The 18,825-nt window shown below is 40.6% G+C and overlaps 1 protein-coding gene across 1 annotated transcript in view; it reads right to left on the bottom strand.

The window, feature by feature from the left end:
• The window catches only part of ZDHHC14 (zDHHC palmitoyltransferase 14), a gene marked incomplete at both ends in the record, with an annotated part of 108,724 nt that extends 92,202 nt beyond the window's left edge, over positions 1 to 16,522 (bottom strand). The window contains one exon of the mRNA XM_079532575.1: positions 16,272 to 16,522. Coding sequence (XP_079388701.1) covers positions 16,272 to 16,522 — 251 coding nt within the window. The remainder of the gene's footprint in view (positions 1 to 16,271) is intronic.
• Between the last annotated feature and the right edge of the window lie 2,303 nt (positions 16,523 to 18,825).

Raw genomic sequence — 18,825 nt, 5'->3', positions numbered from 1 at the left:
CCTTCCAGTCTGTTTAATTGCCTTGGATTCCTCCGGCCCAAGTGCAAAACATTGCACTTTGTTATGTTGAGCCTCATTAGGTTCACCCAGGCACACCTCTCAAGTCTGTTGAGGTCCCACTAAATGGCATTCCTTCCTTCCACACTGTGAGGGGGAAAGGAGATCATGATTCTTCCAGCACTGTTCATAAAAGAAATTCCAAGTTTTCAAGAGTCATGACTTCTCTGAGGTTCATGGGGTGGCAGGAAGGAAGGGGAAGAGAAGGAAGAAATTCTTACAAGTAAAACTGGCAGTTTCTTTGACAACTTCTCTAATTTTAAGAAATGTAGAAGGGAAGAGGTTCGGAAAATTTAAATTCAGAAGTTCATGTCATTTCTCAGTTTAACAAGCTAATTTATCACCTACTGAAGGGAAGCAATACTCAAGGGAAGGCATCATCCTTCACTATATGGCCCTTACAAATCACCCCAAGCATAAGAACTGTAAAGAATGAGGCAATTCTCCTGCAAAAGCAACAGAAACAAGCACATGTTCATGTAATTAAGTACATGCCAGTTCTGATCTACAAGCAACATTTTACACGGACACTAACAACATTTAACTTTGTTTGTATACATCATAAACACGGCCTGTGATCTCTTTAAAATACGTTAAGATTTCAGTTCAGTTGTTTAAGAGAACTGCACTCAAATCTGAAAAGCATAATTTTATCTAATATGGTCTCTGCATATGTTCTTAATGCCACATTGATCATAACAGCAATACTGAAAGTGAAGTCCAGTCATCTCTAACAGATTCAGATAATAAACAGATAAAGGATGTACTTCTCAGCCCTGCAGAAAAAAATATACACATATTACCGGGGCTGTGCTTGCAGTGGTCCTTACCTTCTTTGAAAAGATTCACTCATATCAAATTCCAGTCTACAGGTATTCCTTTAATAAAGTGGTGACATAACTGTACACATAAACATAACATGAGATCTCAAGAAAGGGATGAAGATTGGATGCAAGCCCTCCTAGAAGCCATCTTCTCATTTCAAAGCAAGTTACAGATACTGATTAAATTTCATTGATATCTCACCGTAAGAACAAGACAGCCCCTTCAAAACTGTTGTTAAATAGAGAGAAAGTTAAATAGAGAGAAAGGTTTGTTTCTCAATGTTTTTGTTGCAAAAAAAGTTTTGGTGGAACCTGCCAGCACAAGATGCATTCCGCTACCTTTGTCTATGCTCCTCTTTCATTTCCACTGCTGCTGAAACCTCCTCAGCATCCTGAGGGTCCCTGCTTTAAATGAGGGCAGGCAGTAGCACAATATTATATATGAAAGGTCAGAAGTTTTGAAACACTTTCACTCCCACTGGTCAAAAGGAAGTGTGGACATCATAACCTTCAGAGCACAGGTTTTTTTTTTTGCCCCAAGAAAAATAAGCTACACATTACAAGCAGCCTTGATAACTAGCTAAGGAATAAGCCTGTGCCAATTTTACTGAATAACAAATCAAAAAAAGTTCCACATAAAACTAAAGAACACACCAAAAGAACCCCAACGTTACTCTAAGTCATACTGCAATAATGCAATGAATAATAATAAACAGCAAAGCTAAAGTTGTAAAGACATATTCTCCATCCTGCCAGCTGTTTAGTAAAAACTAGTTCTTGGGACTTAGCGCAGCTGAAGAAAATCTTTTCTGAAGCAAAAATAATCACACAGCATGTCTGTGGTGTATATGCTTGACCACAGACCTCTGAGATGCATCATCAGCACCTGGTCTTTTTATAACTACCACATACTGTTAAACATTACTTGGAGTTGTTTATAGTTTTTTTCCCCCCCCACACATGCTAGATCAATGCTGTCACTGGAGAACTAAGCTGACCTCCTTCATTGCCTCCACCAGCAAATGAACTTTACTCCATTTCAGCCAACAGAAGGTGGAGTCATCTTACCAAGAGAAAAATTTAGAACCATAACATACGACAGAAACAAGTTGCCCTCACCTTCGAAAGAAGCCTCTACCAGTTTAAAATATAAGACCTCTCTGTCATCCATCAACAAACACACTAATGTTCATCATTTCATTCATAAAAACAGTTTAACTATTTAGGTTGACTTTTTCATCCTCTGTCAGGGTTTTGAACTTTATTTTAGCCATATCTTTCTTCAGTAAATTTAGTAAACTCTAACTAAGCTAATACCGGATTTTCTAACAGAAAGTGTTATTTAACTTGAAATCAGGCTTGTCTATTGTTCTGCAAATACTACCGTGTTTGTTCTATAAACTGTAAACTGCCAGAAGTCAAAGTACTCCAATTATATTTATTTTGCCTTTATGCTTTTATCCCATCATGAGATAGAGCACTGAACAGTCACATCCCATCTGGTGAGTTGCACAGAAAGCGTGCATACTGCTGCATCTTAAGGAACACAAGGTCAAAGAAATGCACTCTCAATTAAGAGTGAAAGACAAAGGTCTGCATACTCCTGCCTGCATATACTAAAGATGCAGAATAACTCACTACCTCATCAGTATGTAATCCACAAGCCTGTCTTCTGGGCCTGCCCCTTATCAGGACATCTTTGGCCAGAGCCACAGAGCTTCACTGTTATGAAACATGAGCACAAGAGAAATTACAAACAGTAAGAAAACGGAAAAGTATTTCTGGACTGAAAAACACCACAAACATTTTGAAACTTTAAGGCACTACTGGTATTACCATCCCTAACAGCTGTCATTTCTGACCTACTCTTAAGATAATACTCATTTTTTACATATATACACATATACACACACATGAATAAAACCAGACTCCAGGAAGAGAAAAGTAATTAAGATCTATGTATTATGCTGTTACTCCTTGCATTCTTAAATCTGTGCTGATAAACAAGGACTGTCAGTGTATCCCCGTGAACTGCATCAGCATCTCATAACTTATGCCCACAGCAAGAAGTTAAAAGGATCTATTTAACCTTTTCTTGGCAGGATCTCCATCAAACATATGTTCTTCTCCCTATCCAGAAAGCCAGTAGTGCTAGAAAACACTAAGACAAGTTATAAATTTTTAAGATCATCTCCATTTTAATCAATTCCTCATGCTTCAACTTAACTGGCAATGAAAATATGTCAACTGCATTCAGCTTCCATGTGCTAAAAACAATTCTACAAGGCTTATACCACAAAGAATTCTTACACAAGAAAACTACTTCCGACAAACACAACACACATTTGGGAGCCAAATCTGATCTGGCACTTCTGCTTTTCTGTAATATCATGTCTTTAGAACGTTTTCTACCATCTCATTTTATTTGACTGGATTTTTCCTTCGAACAGTTATTTCATCCTTTAATATGAAATGCATCATGTATACAATATTGTACACATGCAGTATGTATTACATAACTCACTAACATACAATTTTTAAAACTAGGCAGTATTTGCATTTTAGTCATTAAAAACCATATCACAAACAAAAGTAAGGAAAAGTCTTTCACTTAATCTTACCAACTATCAGCCTATACTCTTTACTGAGGTACTTTCTACACTGTAATGAGTACCAGAGAAAACATTTTGTTTGTTTTCTGCATTAATATAGTAGTTTTTGACTGATACCACATTTATATCTTATGGTAACATCTTCTTTCTTATGCACAAGTCTATTACCCACATATTGATTTTTCATTTTCAGCCTCTACCTAATAAAGTGTTGGTAGAATACAATATATATTAGCATTTCAGGGAGCTGTACAATTGAATTATCTTCCTGTGTAGTCCAACACCACTGGATACATTGATAATAACTAGAAAAGTCCATATGTATGCCAAAAGTTATTATGAGTTTCCTTATAGACATGCACCTGTCCTTAGAGTAACTGAAATTAATTTTCAGAAGCAAACACAGCAGCAGACACTTCAGTTTCTGCCCACTCCTTGTTTTTTCCCTTCAAAGTTTTCTCTATGCACTGAAATATCTTCAGAAATTCCTAGTGCCACACTTATTCAGAATATGAAGGCAAGCACAGCTGAACTAGACGCACTCATTCTGGAAGCATAACATAACACTTATCAGTAGAAATCAACCTTGGTTGCAAATTTCCATGCTCCTTAAGTCTTTGACCTTTATTTTGTAGTCAAAGATGAACTTGATTACAAGTATTCTTAACAGCTTATTTTGACAGTGAATTACCTTTGCAACAGATGTCACTTCAATTAATTTCTTTGCATAGACTTAAGAAGTGATGAACCCATATTTTCCTTCCACAAATATCATTCCTTTGCTGTAACAAGGATTAGTGCCAAAAACTGTTTAGAAAAGAGCTTTCAGAATAGAAAATAAATTTACTTTTGCCAAGAATAAGCAACCACGAGGTAATACTGCACCTCCAGTTTATCATTTAGCAACTCAAACTGTTGGTTAAAGTTTTCTAGGAGGTAATAACAGAAAGGTATGTGCATTGGGAAGGGCATGTTTATCTTTCAGTCAAGTTGGATGTTGGCACACAACAGTTTCACCTACCGAGATCCAAACCCGTCAGCTGCCTCTCTTATATCAGACTGTTTTTCTCATTCACAGCCAACTGCCTGCTTCCCAAACTCCTTGAGTGTGAGCTGAATAGAAAAGCAACATTCCTATCCCACTCAATCTCTATACACTTTCCTCTGAAATGCCTTTCTGCCCCAGCACACTTGTTTGGTTTACTCAAGTACTGGAAACAACATTCCAGCTTCCAACAAATGGCATTAAAAACCAATATGCAATGTATTCTGTCCTTAGAAGAGTCTGTGGTTTGCTATGTCAGAGCAAAAACACGTTTTACTTTGAAGGTGAACATTCACAGTGGTGACTGGAACACTTCAGCCTCTCCAACCTAAGCTAAAGAAAAGAGAGCCTTCTTAGTGTCATGCCTTGTAGAAGAATGATTATCCTCTCAAGGTCTTATATTGAATTAGATTCATCTCTGTCACATTTCAGTACACAGCTCCTTCCTTGTCTTCAGCTCTGAAGGAAGACAATTCCTTCTGCTCCGATTAGTTTTAGGTGTCTTATCTAACCATATCATTTTGAAGGCCAATCCTTTTACCATATGTTGAATAGAGACATTCACTCCAACTGTCTCTTGCATGCAAACCATTCAATTTTCCAGTAACTGCTTTATGATTCCTCCTGCATCCTACCACACTGAAACTTTCAACATTTACAATACCAAAGAAAACAAAACATCCAAGTATGCAGCTGAATGAGACTACAAAGAAACAAGCAAATAACCTGAGGAAATTGCCATCTCAGCTGAAGCGTGGCAGAAATTGCAAGGATTTTGAGAATATTCCTTTTCCTTGTTCAGTATATTTGTAGCTAACTCAGCTGTTCTCACACAAAAACAGGTGAAGCACTCTAGGAGCTCTTTCCTTAGGTTCTCTCATTGAAGCAAGGCAATACATCGGCTCCACAGTCCAACTGAAGGCAACACAGAAAGGGATGAAAGGCTACACAGGCAGGGATGCAAGAACAATAGCATCAGTTACTGCCTCTGTGCTGCTACCAAATTGGGTATAACGGCTATTTTAGAAAAAAAAAAAAATAGAAAAAAGATGAACAACTAAAAAACCCTTAATGTGTTATTTAAAAGACAGTGCAATTCAAGTTTTGTTAACTGTGATTCAGAAGTAAAATGCGGTTAAGATGTCAAAATTCTTGCAGTCTCTAACAGAGTCTATAAACAACCAACAGCCTATAGAGGTGCTGTTGGCACTCTCACAGATGCCAAATAAAATAGGACTACACAGTAAGGTTCCTCAGGACAGGGTATAGTTGCAAACCACAGCTACGGTGATTTGGCAATCTCCTCCTCCTCACTTCCCCAGTTCCTTGCACTAGGAATAACGTGCTTCTGGCTTTTCAGGGCGTCAACTCAGGGTCATAAACCAGCAGACAGCTTTTCTTTCTGTAGGCAGAGGAGATGGATCAGCTTTCTGCAATAAGGAACTCCCTGAACTGGTTCACTGTTGGGCAGGGTAAAGAGCAGAATCAGGCAAGAGAAACAACTAAAGTCTGGGAAAAAGGAAGAGGCAGCTCCATCCTTTTTCTCAGCCGCCTGTGACCATTAGACTGGTCTCACTGCAAGTGAACCAGTTAAACAGGAAGGACGTTCCTAAGATGTGCTCTAAAATTTTGCTTGAATTTACAAGTGGATGCAATCCTGACCCAACAAAAAAAAAAAAAAAAAAAAAAAAAAAAAAAAAAGCAGATGTGTCTACAAGCATGAAGTTCACTTCAAAAAAAAAAAAAAACAAACGTACTTTCAATGTGGTACAGAGAGATATGGCTTTGGCTTCTGCCAAAGGATGCAGAGGTTCAGATCTATTTCACCAAAATAAAATATGCTCTGCTTCATTTACACTTACTCCTCTCATAATTGTTCCCACTTTATAATCCAGAAACGCATACCTGCCTTACTGCAATTACTTATTCTTTTTCAAGCAAATCAGTGTTTAAAGGGAGTTTGGAATAACCTGGCATGCAAGGTAGTATCCAATGATAACGAAACCAGTGCTCACAGCTTTTCAGACAAACCATTTGACCTTTTCTGTCTACGACTACAGAAGCTGGAATATGGCATCTATTAAGGTGCAAGACAGCCTGAAGCTGGAGCAGTTCAGCAGCAACCTGCTTCTCCCTTGATGGAGAATAAGAGAAAGGTTTCCCATTCCCCAGACAAGGACAGGAACAACTTTTTGACCTGGCCCAAGCACAAGGAGAAAGATGACTCCATTTTACACAGCTGCACAATAATTCATAACGTTAGGCAAATGCAATATAAATCACAGTTACTCATGGGGAAAAGAAGGGTACATATCCCCCCCTCTCAAGACAAAGGAAAAAAACCACTGTATTTAACCTTCATCTATACTGCCTATTTCCCTCCTAAATTTCTAAATGCTAGCGGACTGAAGCTTCAAGTTTAAATCTTAAGACTATATAATGCTGAAGTAAGTTCCCTTGAAGCAAGCATGTAATAAGTGGGCCACTAAAACAAGATTAAGGTTATCTTCCTACATATATCTTCTGCTGTCTTATAGGAAGACATGCTCAGAATTATCACAGATGACAAAATGGTACCAACCCCAGGAGATTACCCACTCCAAACCCCCTGCTCAAAGCATGGTGGAAGCTCCTCGGGGCTGTACCACATAGGTTTAAGCAACTCCACAACCCTTCTAGGCTCAGAGTGTACAAACATAAAAACAGCAATATAAAAAAAAAAACACAAAACTCACCCACCAAACAAAAAACTACTCATGTTTTTTTATTGTTTGGTGGATTTTTTTTGTTTAACTCCCCCTGCTACAGTCAGGTATTTACACACCAATAGCCCTGACCCCCTTTTCTCCAAAGTAACTCAACAATAAAACCAGAAGTGAATACACAACTCTTCACACAGCACACACCAATCCTTACAGCATACATTTTATGTACCAGCAGCAATGGCCACACACAGCGCATACTGGGTGCAGGAGAGTTCAAATCCTATCCAGTGCTGAAGTATCTTAGAAGTTGTATTTTGTCACTATATAGATGTATTATGAGCAGCAGTCCTGAATAACTCACACAAGAAAATTATAGTTTCGATACTGATGCAAGTCATCACTACTCTGTAGCTTCTACTACTTTTTTTTTTTATGCTTTTAACTGCTTCATGTAGTTTCATTTAAGGAAAAAATTCAACTCTTCCACACTAGAAAGACATGTTTGCCAGCAAGACATATTTACTAAGAAATGCATGCATAAACAGCCACATCATGAAACTCGTATCATGAGCACAAATAAGCACACCAGCACACCTGAAGTACAGTCTGACGCTGGCACTATCTGAGGACAGAAGCAATTCACAACCAGTGGGCTAGCTTACAAGCATACTGAACATACACAAGCAGGACTGATATTCTCTGAGCTGCCTGAATCTCAGCAGGGAGGAGGGTATGTAAAATTTATTGCAATCAGAAATGAAAGTTTTATATGGTCTCGTGTCTGTTACTTTTCTAATGGAACATGAAAACAAAACTACAAAGTTCAGCCCTCTGCCAATGTTATTTAATCTACATTCATAAAACCTAGTAATATACCGAGTGATTATGCCAAAATAACAAGCTCTGGTACATCTTTTTCCTGCTTCTCCATTCTTAGGAATGCATCCATATATATGTGTGTGTGTATATATATATATATATATATTTATTTATAAAAATATGTTATTGTTTTAAGTAACAAGAATATATTTTAAAAAACCCACATCCATAACTTTAAAGTGAATATATAAACTCAGTGCAGACAACGTAACTGTTAACTGCATTTAACATAAAGCTCACAAGCTACAGATTTTGCTTGTCTTAACTTCTCCGTTTTCAACTTAATCCTCAGTATTCTGTTGAACTTCCTGCTTTGCAAAGTATTCCTATTGCAAAGTATTATAACTTAAATTAGAAGAGAAGGTGACTGTGTATTCATCACAACAAATGTGTGCTGCTGGTGTTCATTGCAGTAACCAACTTAAGAGGAGGGCAGGAGTGGAAAACAAAAACAGCTGTGATCTCATTAGCCAAGCTCATTATGTAAGACCTCATTAGCCACCATCCCACAATAATGTGAATAAACCCTGTAGACACTAATGAAAAGGAAGCAATCACAAACCCAAAAGCCAAATATTCATATTGCCCTACAGCTCACCATCACCCCAGCAGTTAGAGTAATGCAATCAAACTGGGCAAAGCACAGCCCTGCACACTGCTGAAATGCCATGGCCAGACATCTAAGCACAGAACACCCTTTGCCTAATGACAGCAATACAGACAGGATCGCCAGGTGATCATAGCCTCTCTTCCAGAAGAAATACGTACAGAAAACACATAATATACTCATATAGGAATATGAATAAGGAAAAGGTTGCCTAGAACAAAACTGAAACTCCAAAATGCTTTGGTTTCCATCTTATTATTTGGCCTAAGAAGTGCTCTGAATTTTTATGCTAATAACCTTTAATACTTCAACAACATGAAAAATACAAAGAAAATTCTTTTTGTCTATTACATGTTGGTTCCATCTTCATCTCCTTGATTTGTAAAGAGTTCAATCACTTTACAGCACCTTTTTTTTTTTTTTTTTTTTATTAAGCTCTATATAATTACAGCCCATCTTTTCAAAGTTTAATAAAACTTTATCCATCCTATCTGACTTCAGGGCATTTTTCCATCAGCTTCACTAAAAGATGAGCAGCACTGTCATGCACAAATCCTTATAGGCAGCCTAGAACTCAAGTGAGCATCAAGTACCACTGCCTCACTTAAATAATCATCAACCACAGTGACAGAAATTTCCTAGATGATTACATTTTAAGCATTTTTAAAATATCCCAGTATTTCAAGCCAGTGTTTGATGGCTGTGGGTTTTTTTTGTTTGTTCGTTTTTTGTTTTGTTGCTGTTCATTACTTCTTAACTGGGCTATTTTCAAACAATCACATAGCTTTGAAAGTTAAAAATATTCTCAGTTTTCTACCGAAGTCATCTTCCGTTTTTCATTATTACTTGCTCATATTTGGATGCTCACGCTAACAGCTTAAAGTTGTGCTACAATATAGACCCTTACCATACAAAAGGGAACATTAAAAGGCTTTGCTTTGATGCTACATACCTAAAAGGTTTAACTTAGTCATTAGAAGGGTATTTATATTTTAGAGCATCCAGTTCAAACTTCATGTCAGTTTCTATGGAATCTACAAACAAGTCCAGACATTAACAATTTCTTTTCCTGCTCAAAAAAGGAGTGAAAGGAACAGTTTTGTTCTAGTCCTAATACCTTCTCATTCTAAAAGATAACTTTGTATTCAACCAAAGGCAAGCTAATCACATATAGCATTTCTTACAAAACAAAGTATAATCACAAAATAGTAATGCAACACATTTATTACAGAAAATAAATCATATAGCACCACAGATTTTTCCCACAATGAGTCCAAATTTAAAAATGAGTAAAAGAACACTAAAAATATTACCTTCCCAGCAGGTGCTCAATCACTGCTTCAGGCTGTGACAGCATTTCCACTACATAAAGGTAAGAAAATTAACTAAACTTTTGAAGTCACCTGCTTATCATTCTGAAAGGGATAGCAAGTATCAAAGGTGAGAATTTACAACTCTCTACAGCAATCAAACTGAGCTACAACAAGAGTAGTGCACTATTCCCCATCAGACCACTGCGGAGGAAGACTGGTCCTTTTTTGCCTAATGCCACAAACCTTCCCATTTTACTCCACAGAAGCACATACATGAACAATCCCAAGCCGTACAGAGAGTTCCTCAGGGTCTTTAGGGGACATTCCATCTTCAAAGCCAACATTACTTCCTACACACAGTTATACTTTCTATTTTCATATACTTCCACTCCCACAAAGTGTGGGGTGGGGAAGAAAGTGGAGATGAAGCTGAGATGTAAGTAGAACTGTACGTGAGAAAGAAGTACCTTAAACATAATTTTTGGTCTTTTAAAATTTGATTTCTCCATGGAGCAGTATGAGGCCATCCAAAGCATGCAAAAAAAAAAAAAAAAAAAAAAAAAAAAAAAACAAAAAAAAAAAAACAAAAAAAAAAAAAAAAAAAAAAAACAACATGTAACACTTCACTTATGGTTACAAAACCATAAAATGCCTCTGCAGTTTCAAAGGAACTAAAGGTACAACTTTCAAAATATAGGAGAGGTTACACTTTGATTATCCTCAAATTTTACTCTGAAAAATGAAGAATAATTATAAGAATAATTATCCACTTGCAGATAAAATGACCAAGCCTTGAAACACAGAAGTGCATGACCTAATATCAAATGCTATTAGTGCTCTTCTGAGTAAAAGGATTTTGGTTTATATCATTTAATTCATTCAAAACAAATTTAAAAGCTTAAACAAATGTACCTGCCCAGTGAAGTGCTGCTCTAAAACAGACTAGAACAGAACCGTTCACTACAGGGAATATACCTGCACAGATCCATGAGAAACAGATGAACTAAGGAAGCTGTTCGTGACCAAGGAAAGGAAAGTCACTTGTCAAGGAAAACAAGTATTAAATACATCTTGGCTCTGAAAGATGTTTGATTCTGACAGATAACGTTTTCATGGTAAATTAAGCATAAAGAATAGACAACATCTGGTCAGAATGCATTATGAACGTGCTGTATCATTCAGTAGATAATATAAACTAAGTAAAAGAAATTAACCCAATAGATTAGGTTTATTGTATTGCAAATCTTCTTCACTAACACAGCAAAGGGACAAACAAATATTGCTGTTTACTTTTTAACAATGTTTTTTTGAGCAAAAAAGCTAGGGGAAAACTTGACAGTATGCATTATCAAGCACTCACTGCCTTCCATAGAGGAAAGGATGGAGTTTTCCGTTGCACAGACATTTAAGTTTACATCAGTTTTTACTTTAAAAGCCATCTTGACACCTTCATCAGGAAGTGCTCTTCAGGCTTACAGTTGCCTTAACAGCTGAAGTCACAACCAGTAGCACGCAGCAACACGCAGCTGAAGGACATGGTCATTGTAAGATGCAAGTAACCTGCTCATCTTAGAAGCAGAGGAAGAGAAATAAAGGGGGGTTATGAGATGGAGGACATTCCACTTCCTTGGATACAACCTCATACCAAGAATTCACCTCACAAGAGCAGAAATCCTGTCATAAGATGCTCATCGATACCCTGGTGAAAGCACTCAGCTTGCTAACATCAGTGTTTACACACTGAAGCTCATCACAGAGAGCAGCAGCAAGTGGCACTGCTTTACCATAACGCATGCTATAGAAATCCAATATTGAACCATCTAGAGCACATCAGAAAGCATGACTCATGGATGTCCTCCAGTCGCGCTGGCTTTCAAAGTGGGAGGCCTGGGAGGAGCTGCCAGCAACCATACGAGCAGATAGGAAGCAATGATTAGTACACACATATGCACATGCTCAATCTCAGTTTAAATAATTTTCCAGCATCTGTCTTTGGGAAAACAGTGCAATTACACAAATGCTTACAAAAATCAAGTTTTAACTAGCTCAGAAAATCTCTAGTTGGTTGAATCAGTGCAAGTGTCACATTATATCAGAAGTGATGGGGCTCTGGCTCACATTTACAGAGAAGAGCGTGGCACTGCCTCAACCCTGCCGGCACCCAGCCATCTGCTCCAACCTCCTCCCGGAGCTACTGACCCCGCAACCGAGCTGACAGGAGAAAACCTGACTGTGCCTGAACAGCATCTTCACTTACATCCACCTGCAACTGGAAACTTCATATGAAGCAGCCCGGGTACAGGCATGTTCCCTCCCATGCCTGCTCCATGAAGGAGCTGTGCTGGCAGCCAAGGGTGGCTCCCGGCAGCAAAGCCAATCTACTGCAGCTCCAAATTCTTGAAGTTTCTGCATCTATATGATATTTGCCATTCAATAAGATGTCTGTTTTATACATCCTACTGTCTTAAGTAGACCATTCAGCCTCCATTTTGCTTTATTTTAACAAAAATAAAAAAAATCAGTAACCTGAATAACCCCAAGCATGATGGTTTCTTCCCTCTTGCTGCAAGTATGCATACCTACCTGAATAAAAGCAGTAAATATGAAGTGCCTTAATTTCACCTGCTTTTATTGCACCAATAAAGGACTTTACATAAGTGTAAATGCAGTGGTTGGATGGGCCTGGCACAGCAGTACTATCTGCCCTTTGGTTACTGATGCTGCCTTTGCTCTAGGGAAATGAATTTGTTTTCCAAGCTGGTCATGCAGATACTTCCACATGAGAACCAATTAGTTTCCTATAAAAACGTGCCTCTGTATAGTGGTGCAAGGCAAGGGGAAGTACAACAAAAAGCCAAAATGATAAAAAAAAAAACCACACCATGCTGATAGAGTCAGGAATTGTAATTCCAAGATAAAATAACATACTCAAAATTTAAAGACAAGTAAATTGTGATGCCTAGTCTTTTAATCTTATGGATTTTAGAACATGTAAATTGTAGGAGTACCTCAAGCACAGCATCTCTGTTGAGTCCCAAAAGTACTTGCAGTATACCATGTTACATTTAATAGACAGATTACACAGATGAAATTGCTTATTTGCATTCTCTTACTTCGGAAGGGGCCAGGGGCAGCAATTATATTTTTGCAGATGGAAAGCTTATTGTGTTGGAAGATTTCTATTTATTTGTTTTTTTGTTGTTGTTGTTGTTGTTTTTTGTTTGTTTTTTTGTTGGTTTTTTTTTTTTTTTTTTTAAAAAAAAGCATGTTCTGGCTTACCTCTTTGAAAATGAGAAAGAGTGAACTGATAAAAGGAAGAAGTTGTGACATACTTGGAATATTTGAGAGAAATACCAACTGAGAAAAAGGAATAAAAACAACAAAGCAGGAGCTTGGAAAAAAAGCAAGCAGGAAAAAGCACAGAAGCACAAACGTGAAGAAACGTGAAGATTTCAAAGGCATGGTTACATGTCAAAAGCTATACAGGTCAAAATGTATTATGTATGTTTGCTTTTGGAGAGCTACAATTTGTTGATTCAGAGAAACGCATTTCTATCCTGGCGATGAGTCAAAAGCATGAGACAGCTCAGGATGAATGGGTGTCAGAGTAAAACAAGAGGTATGAGAAAACGATGTTAGGGGAACAAATGAAACCAAAAGGATAAGGGATCAAGTGTTTGTGTCAGCACAACACTTTCTCAGAACTAAGCTGTCATATTCATCTCCTTCCTCCTCCCCCTGTTCTATCTGCAAATGGGGAATGACTTTGGAAGTTAGTATGCATTTTCCAGTTTCTACAACCTAAGTGAGCAAAATCATTTCTCCCAATAGTAGCAAGAAGATCAATCACAAGAATATACACCGTATCTTTCTCTTCAATGACAGCTTCACCTAACAGTTCAAATAAACAAGGCATACATCTGTTTAGAAATCACTTGGGTCCATATGTACACAAAGGAGTGAAACATTTCCATCCCATTCTGTAGCAGCTTCCTAATCCAATCAATCACTCAAGTAACAGAAGTGACATTTAACTCAAGATGTTCTCAACCTATCATTAAACAGCAACTTCAGACCTCTAACAAATGATACAGTTATAAACTGCTTCAGAATAACACGAACAATAACTGCCTAAACAAGAAGCTCCCTTTTTCTTCTATGAGGTTATCAACCTGTCTTAGTTCAAAAACCACAAGCATGCTGGACACTTCTCAGTCTTAAGGCTGAAGTGGTGGTAGGTGTGGTTGCTTTTGATTTAGTCTTCAGAAGACAGGTATAATTTCAGTCTAAGTACCACTTAAAGACCAAGCCTACTTTATTGTGACAAAAATTAAGTATCATTGCCATACTCTCTTCATTTTACTCTTCTCCTTAAAATGAGAATGCAAGTAATGCAAGAGTGACCAAAGAGCAGTATACATGCACAGAATTTTACATAATTATAAGAAGCCAAAGATTTGTCTTTGCTTCAAGACTTCTAGCAATTTTATACCAAAATGCCATAATATAAACACAGTGGTGGTGTTTGACTCTGGCAGAGTGCATAACCAGCAGCAGTAATTAAATCAGCTACCAGCTGTTCCTGCATTAACAGTTCTGAGTCATGCAACTGCAGAGAACCTTTATCTCTGAAAGATTCAACTCTTAAAATACATTTAAAAAAAAACTGTAAGCTGTTGCTTAACAAATAAGTTTTACAACCATGACTATAAAGCATTACAGTTCCGATCCTACATTTACATTCTGGTATTTGCCAAAGTCCAGAACTTCCCCTCAGAGGGTTCACTGATGATTATGAGACTGCATACAGAGGCAGGTGTCAGCCCTTGTTTCCAAAATGAGGCCCAACCACACCAAACAGGAGAGAGCAGTACCCACTCCTGATGCAGTACCATCAGCAGGTACATTTGATACCTCCTTAAAAACAGGAAAGTAAGCACACTTGCAATAAGCAGACACAACATCAACCATGTTATTCCAACTACTCAGAGGATACTCAAGAAGTTCCACAATGTCTACAGAAGATTTACAATGAACAAATCCCCCTAAAGTCATCCGGAGCCCACAGAAGGCAATTCATCTGTGAAGCTCATGTATATATATTTAGCCCCTGGTCACATGCTGAGCATTTTTATCTTCTCAAACGTTACTCGTTCATTTAGAGGATGTCTGTTTAACCAGCACAATTTAGAGTTCACTAGCATCACTATCTTCTTTAAAAGACACCACATAGTAATCTAGGCTGTTCAAGCCTACCTCTGTTTTCTCAGCCACAAACCACAAAACAAGCTACAGTTGTTTTAAGTTGCAGTAGGACTAGCGCTTCAAAAGGAATTCAGTAATTCTTGCAGTAAAGTATTTTAGCAGGTGGAGCACCTTTGCATTCTGAGCTTTAGAATAAAAAAAGATGAATGGCATTTCTTATATCAAGTACCTAATTCTTTATCATCGTGCATCCTTAATTATGCCATCCCAACATAAGTACAAAAAAAATAATCAGCACTTTGGATTTGCTATAGCTGCATGTCCACTTGACAGTGACAGGAAGGATTCCTAAAGATTCACAGAAAAAGGCCTTAAGAGGACACTAGAAGTATGCTTACAAAATAAATCTAAAAATCTAAAGCAAATGTAAGTTTCAATAAGATCAAACTCATAGCCCGCTGTTACCATCATACACTGAAAGTAACACTGTTACTGGCAGACAGCTATGTAGGTATAGAATTGTACAGCTCTGCCTATTTCCTGCTAATCTGGAAATCTTGTCCCCACGTTGTTAAATGACTTCAAGAGGGAAAAATAAAAACTGGCTCATTTATGAACTAACGAAAAGATACTGCTTCTCTTGTGCTTGGCTCTGTGACAACGGGCCGGTATTTTTACATCTGTCAGCTTTGATTCTCAGAAGAACAAGTGAGGGACAAGCAGCTATCTCTTGTCTCAATGTCCCAAACCTGTTGTACACTCCTCCTGCAACAGGAGCTGGAAATCTGCAGCACAAAAGCCCTACCACACTCAGCATCAAACCTCAGTTTTGCACAGAGCAGAACAGCAGCGCATAACACTCAACATCTTACCGGATTATATTTTCAGTTACATAAATCAACGTTAGCCAATGTCAGCCAGCACTCTCTATGACATCTGGATAAACACCCACTTACTGCTTTCAGACAGCAGATAAATAATAACAGGCAAAGTGTGAAGATATGAAGACTTTAATGTCACTTACTCAAATGCAAAGAACAGCCCGCTGGTGACCAGGATGAGCACGAGAGTCAGGTAGAAGACTCCGGTCTGCCGAGCCATCATGATCCTCCCATTGCAGAAGAATTTGTTCCTTCCAGGAAAAACCTCCCATTTTCTCTTGGGAGCTGTCTTCTTTTTCTTATGGGGAGACTCCATGGGAGACGAAGAGCTGTGTGTGCTGATCTGGCTGTATTCGCAGTCTTTCATGGGCCCACTGCCACCTCCAGGTGTCATCAAGAGAGAGTACTGTGTGGGGAGAACCCCACCAAGAAGTACACGCGATATAAATCTGTGCAAAGCTCCTGCTGACCGAGGCAGAGCTCTCCTCCAGTCCCACTTAAAAAAAATGAGTTCTGCTACCACAGCAGCAATAGGGGCACTATGCACACACGGGTTAATTCTTCAGTTACCAAAGATGTCATATCACAAACGCTTCCAAGGGGTCCTTCCTTCCTCCACCAATTACAAAACCATCATGTAGGGGAATCCTTTGTAAAGCAAATTTTGACAAAACGAGACCAAAAAGAAAAAAAAAAAAAAAAAATTATAAAGCAGCTCAGCTGTCCAAAAATAAAATTAAAAAAAAAAAAAAAAAAAAATCAGTCTTTTTCTTCTCCGAGTTTATTTTCGAAGGGGAGGGTGCTTCTTCCTTCCCACGCACACCCTGAGAGCTCTCTCCGCGGGTCAGGAGGTTGGCCAAGGCAAGGTTTAGCAATCGAGTCTATCATTCATAGCGATTTGGTATAATCCTCCTTCGCGCAGCAGATTTCACTGCTAAAAATGACCATTGCTAAAACGCTCCCCCAAGAGACACGCGTAACAAATCATTAAAGAAAGAAAAAGCAAGCAGCGCGCGCGGCGCGGCTCCAGCTGCAGCTCCCTCCCGGCTCTCCCCTCCGGCCGGGGAGGAGCGGCGGCCTCTGGCTCAGGGCCGGGGCCGGGCGGACGGCCGGCGGGCAGCCGGGCGGCAGCGCCTCATCCCCCCCTCTCCGCCGCGGCGCCGAGCGGAACCGCGTCCCCGCCCCGCGCCCCGGGCGGCGCCGGCCGCCGCAGCCCCCGCCTCCCCCGGCACAACAGGTCCCCGCCGCCGCCTCGGTCCCGCGCACGCGGGGAGGCGGCGGGGCTGAGCGGCAGAGGGGCGAAGGGCGAGAGCTGTGCCGGGACCCCGCCGGCCCCTTACCATCCTCCCGGCCCCCGGCCCTCGCTCTGCCCAGAGCCCCTCCGCACGCCGGGACCTCGCTTCACCCCCGCCTCCGTTAAAAGATATCGGTGGAGCCTTTACCCAGGCTTATCCCCCGCAGCCAGACCCGGAGGCAGCAGCGGCCGCCTCCTCATCTCCAGCGGGAAGCGGCGAGCAGGGACCGCACGGCGCGCACCCCGCCGCCCTCAGGCCGCCCCTCCCCGGCCGGGGGACAGGCGGCTCCCGCTCCGAGCGCTCGCAGGGACGCCGAGCGCCCGCGCTGCGGGCCCGTTGCCGGCGGCCCGTTCAGCCCTCGCCTCCCCCTGCCCACGCGAGCGCCACGGGCTCGCGCCGCCGAGCCCCAAGCGATGCTTCCCGTCCGCCCCGGGCTCGTCCTACCGGCCCGAGCTCCCGGGCCGAAGGCAAACGACTTCTGCGGGGGAGCGATAGGCAGCGAGAAGCCCTGCCCACGCGGCCCGACCCAACGGGACCGCCCTCCTTCGCCGGGCGGGCTCAGGGCGCGCCCCTCCTGCCGCTGGGAGTTGTAGTTTTGCCGCCCCCCTCCGCCGAGCTGCTCCGTGCAAGTTAAGGGCGGGGAAGGGACTACAAATCCCAGCATGCCGTGGGAGCATTCCCCGAGGCAGGGGGCAGGGCGGCCCACCGGACCGCGGGAGTGTTGGCAGAGCCGCGGAGCGGTCGGCGGTCTGTGGTGAGAGCGCGGGGGCTGTCCTCTGATCCGCCCTCTGTGCGCGGCGCAAGCAAATTTAACAGCGGTATCGTTTACAGAGTTCTGCAACTCACAAAAGGAGAATGGACCAGCTCGGGAGATGTGGTGGGAATCAGCCCTGCCGCTCCCGTGCTGGTCGGATTTCTAGATGAATGACAACACATTACAGTCAGCTTGCGTCTTTTGTGGTTGGATGCTGTCCTGGCGGGAGGCACCAGAGAAATAGGTACGTGAGGATGCAGCTGAATTCTAATATGTAGGTGGTATGTTTTCTGTCTTCTTAACTTCATTTCTAGTTTTACAGTGACATATTCATCCCTTCTGTGTACTACAACAAACTAATTATTTCTCCATAAACGCTGACTGATACCAAAGGAACTCTGGAATAGACTGACCACTAATGGATATTTCCTCTTCCTTGGAGGAGATAATTACTTTGATATCTCAATAGTGGCCTGGTACCCTCATGCTGAGTGGTTATTTGTTGATATAAAAGAATTATTTTAGAAATCAGTGAATCGTGAAGGTTGGAAAGACCTCTAAGATCATCAAGTCCAACCCATTCCCACCGCGCCCACTAACCATGTCCCTCAGTGCCACATCCACACAGCTCTTGAACACCTCCATGGA

This window comes from Tetrao urogallus (assembly GCF_951394365.1).
Source record: "Tetrao urogallus genome assembly, chromosome: 2".
NCBI classification, from domain to species: domain Eukaryota; kingdom Metazoa; phylum Chordata; class Aves; order Galliformes; family Phasianidae; genus Tetrao; species Tetrao urogallus.
Note: the sequence above shows the minus strand (reverse complement) of the source record. Positions and strands in the feature narration are given on the sequence as shown.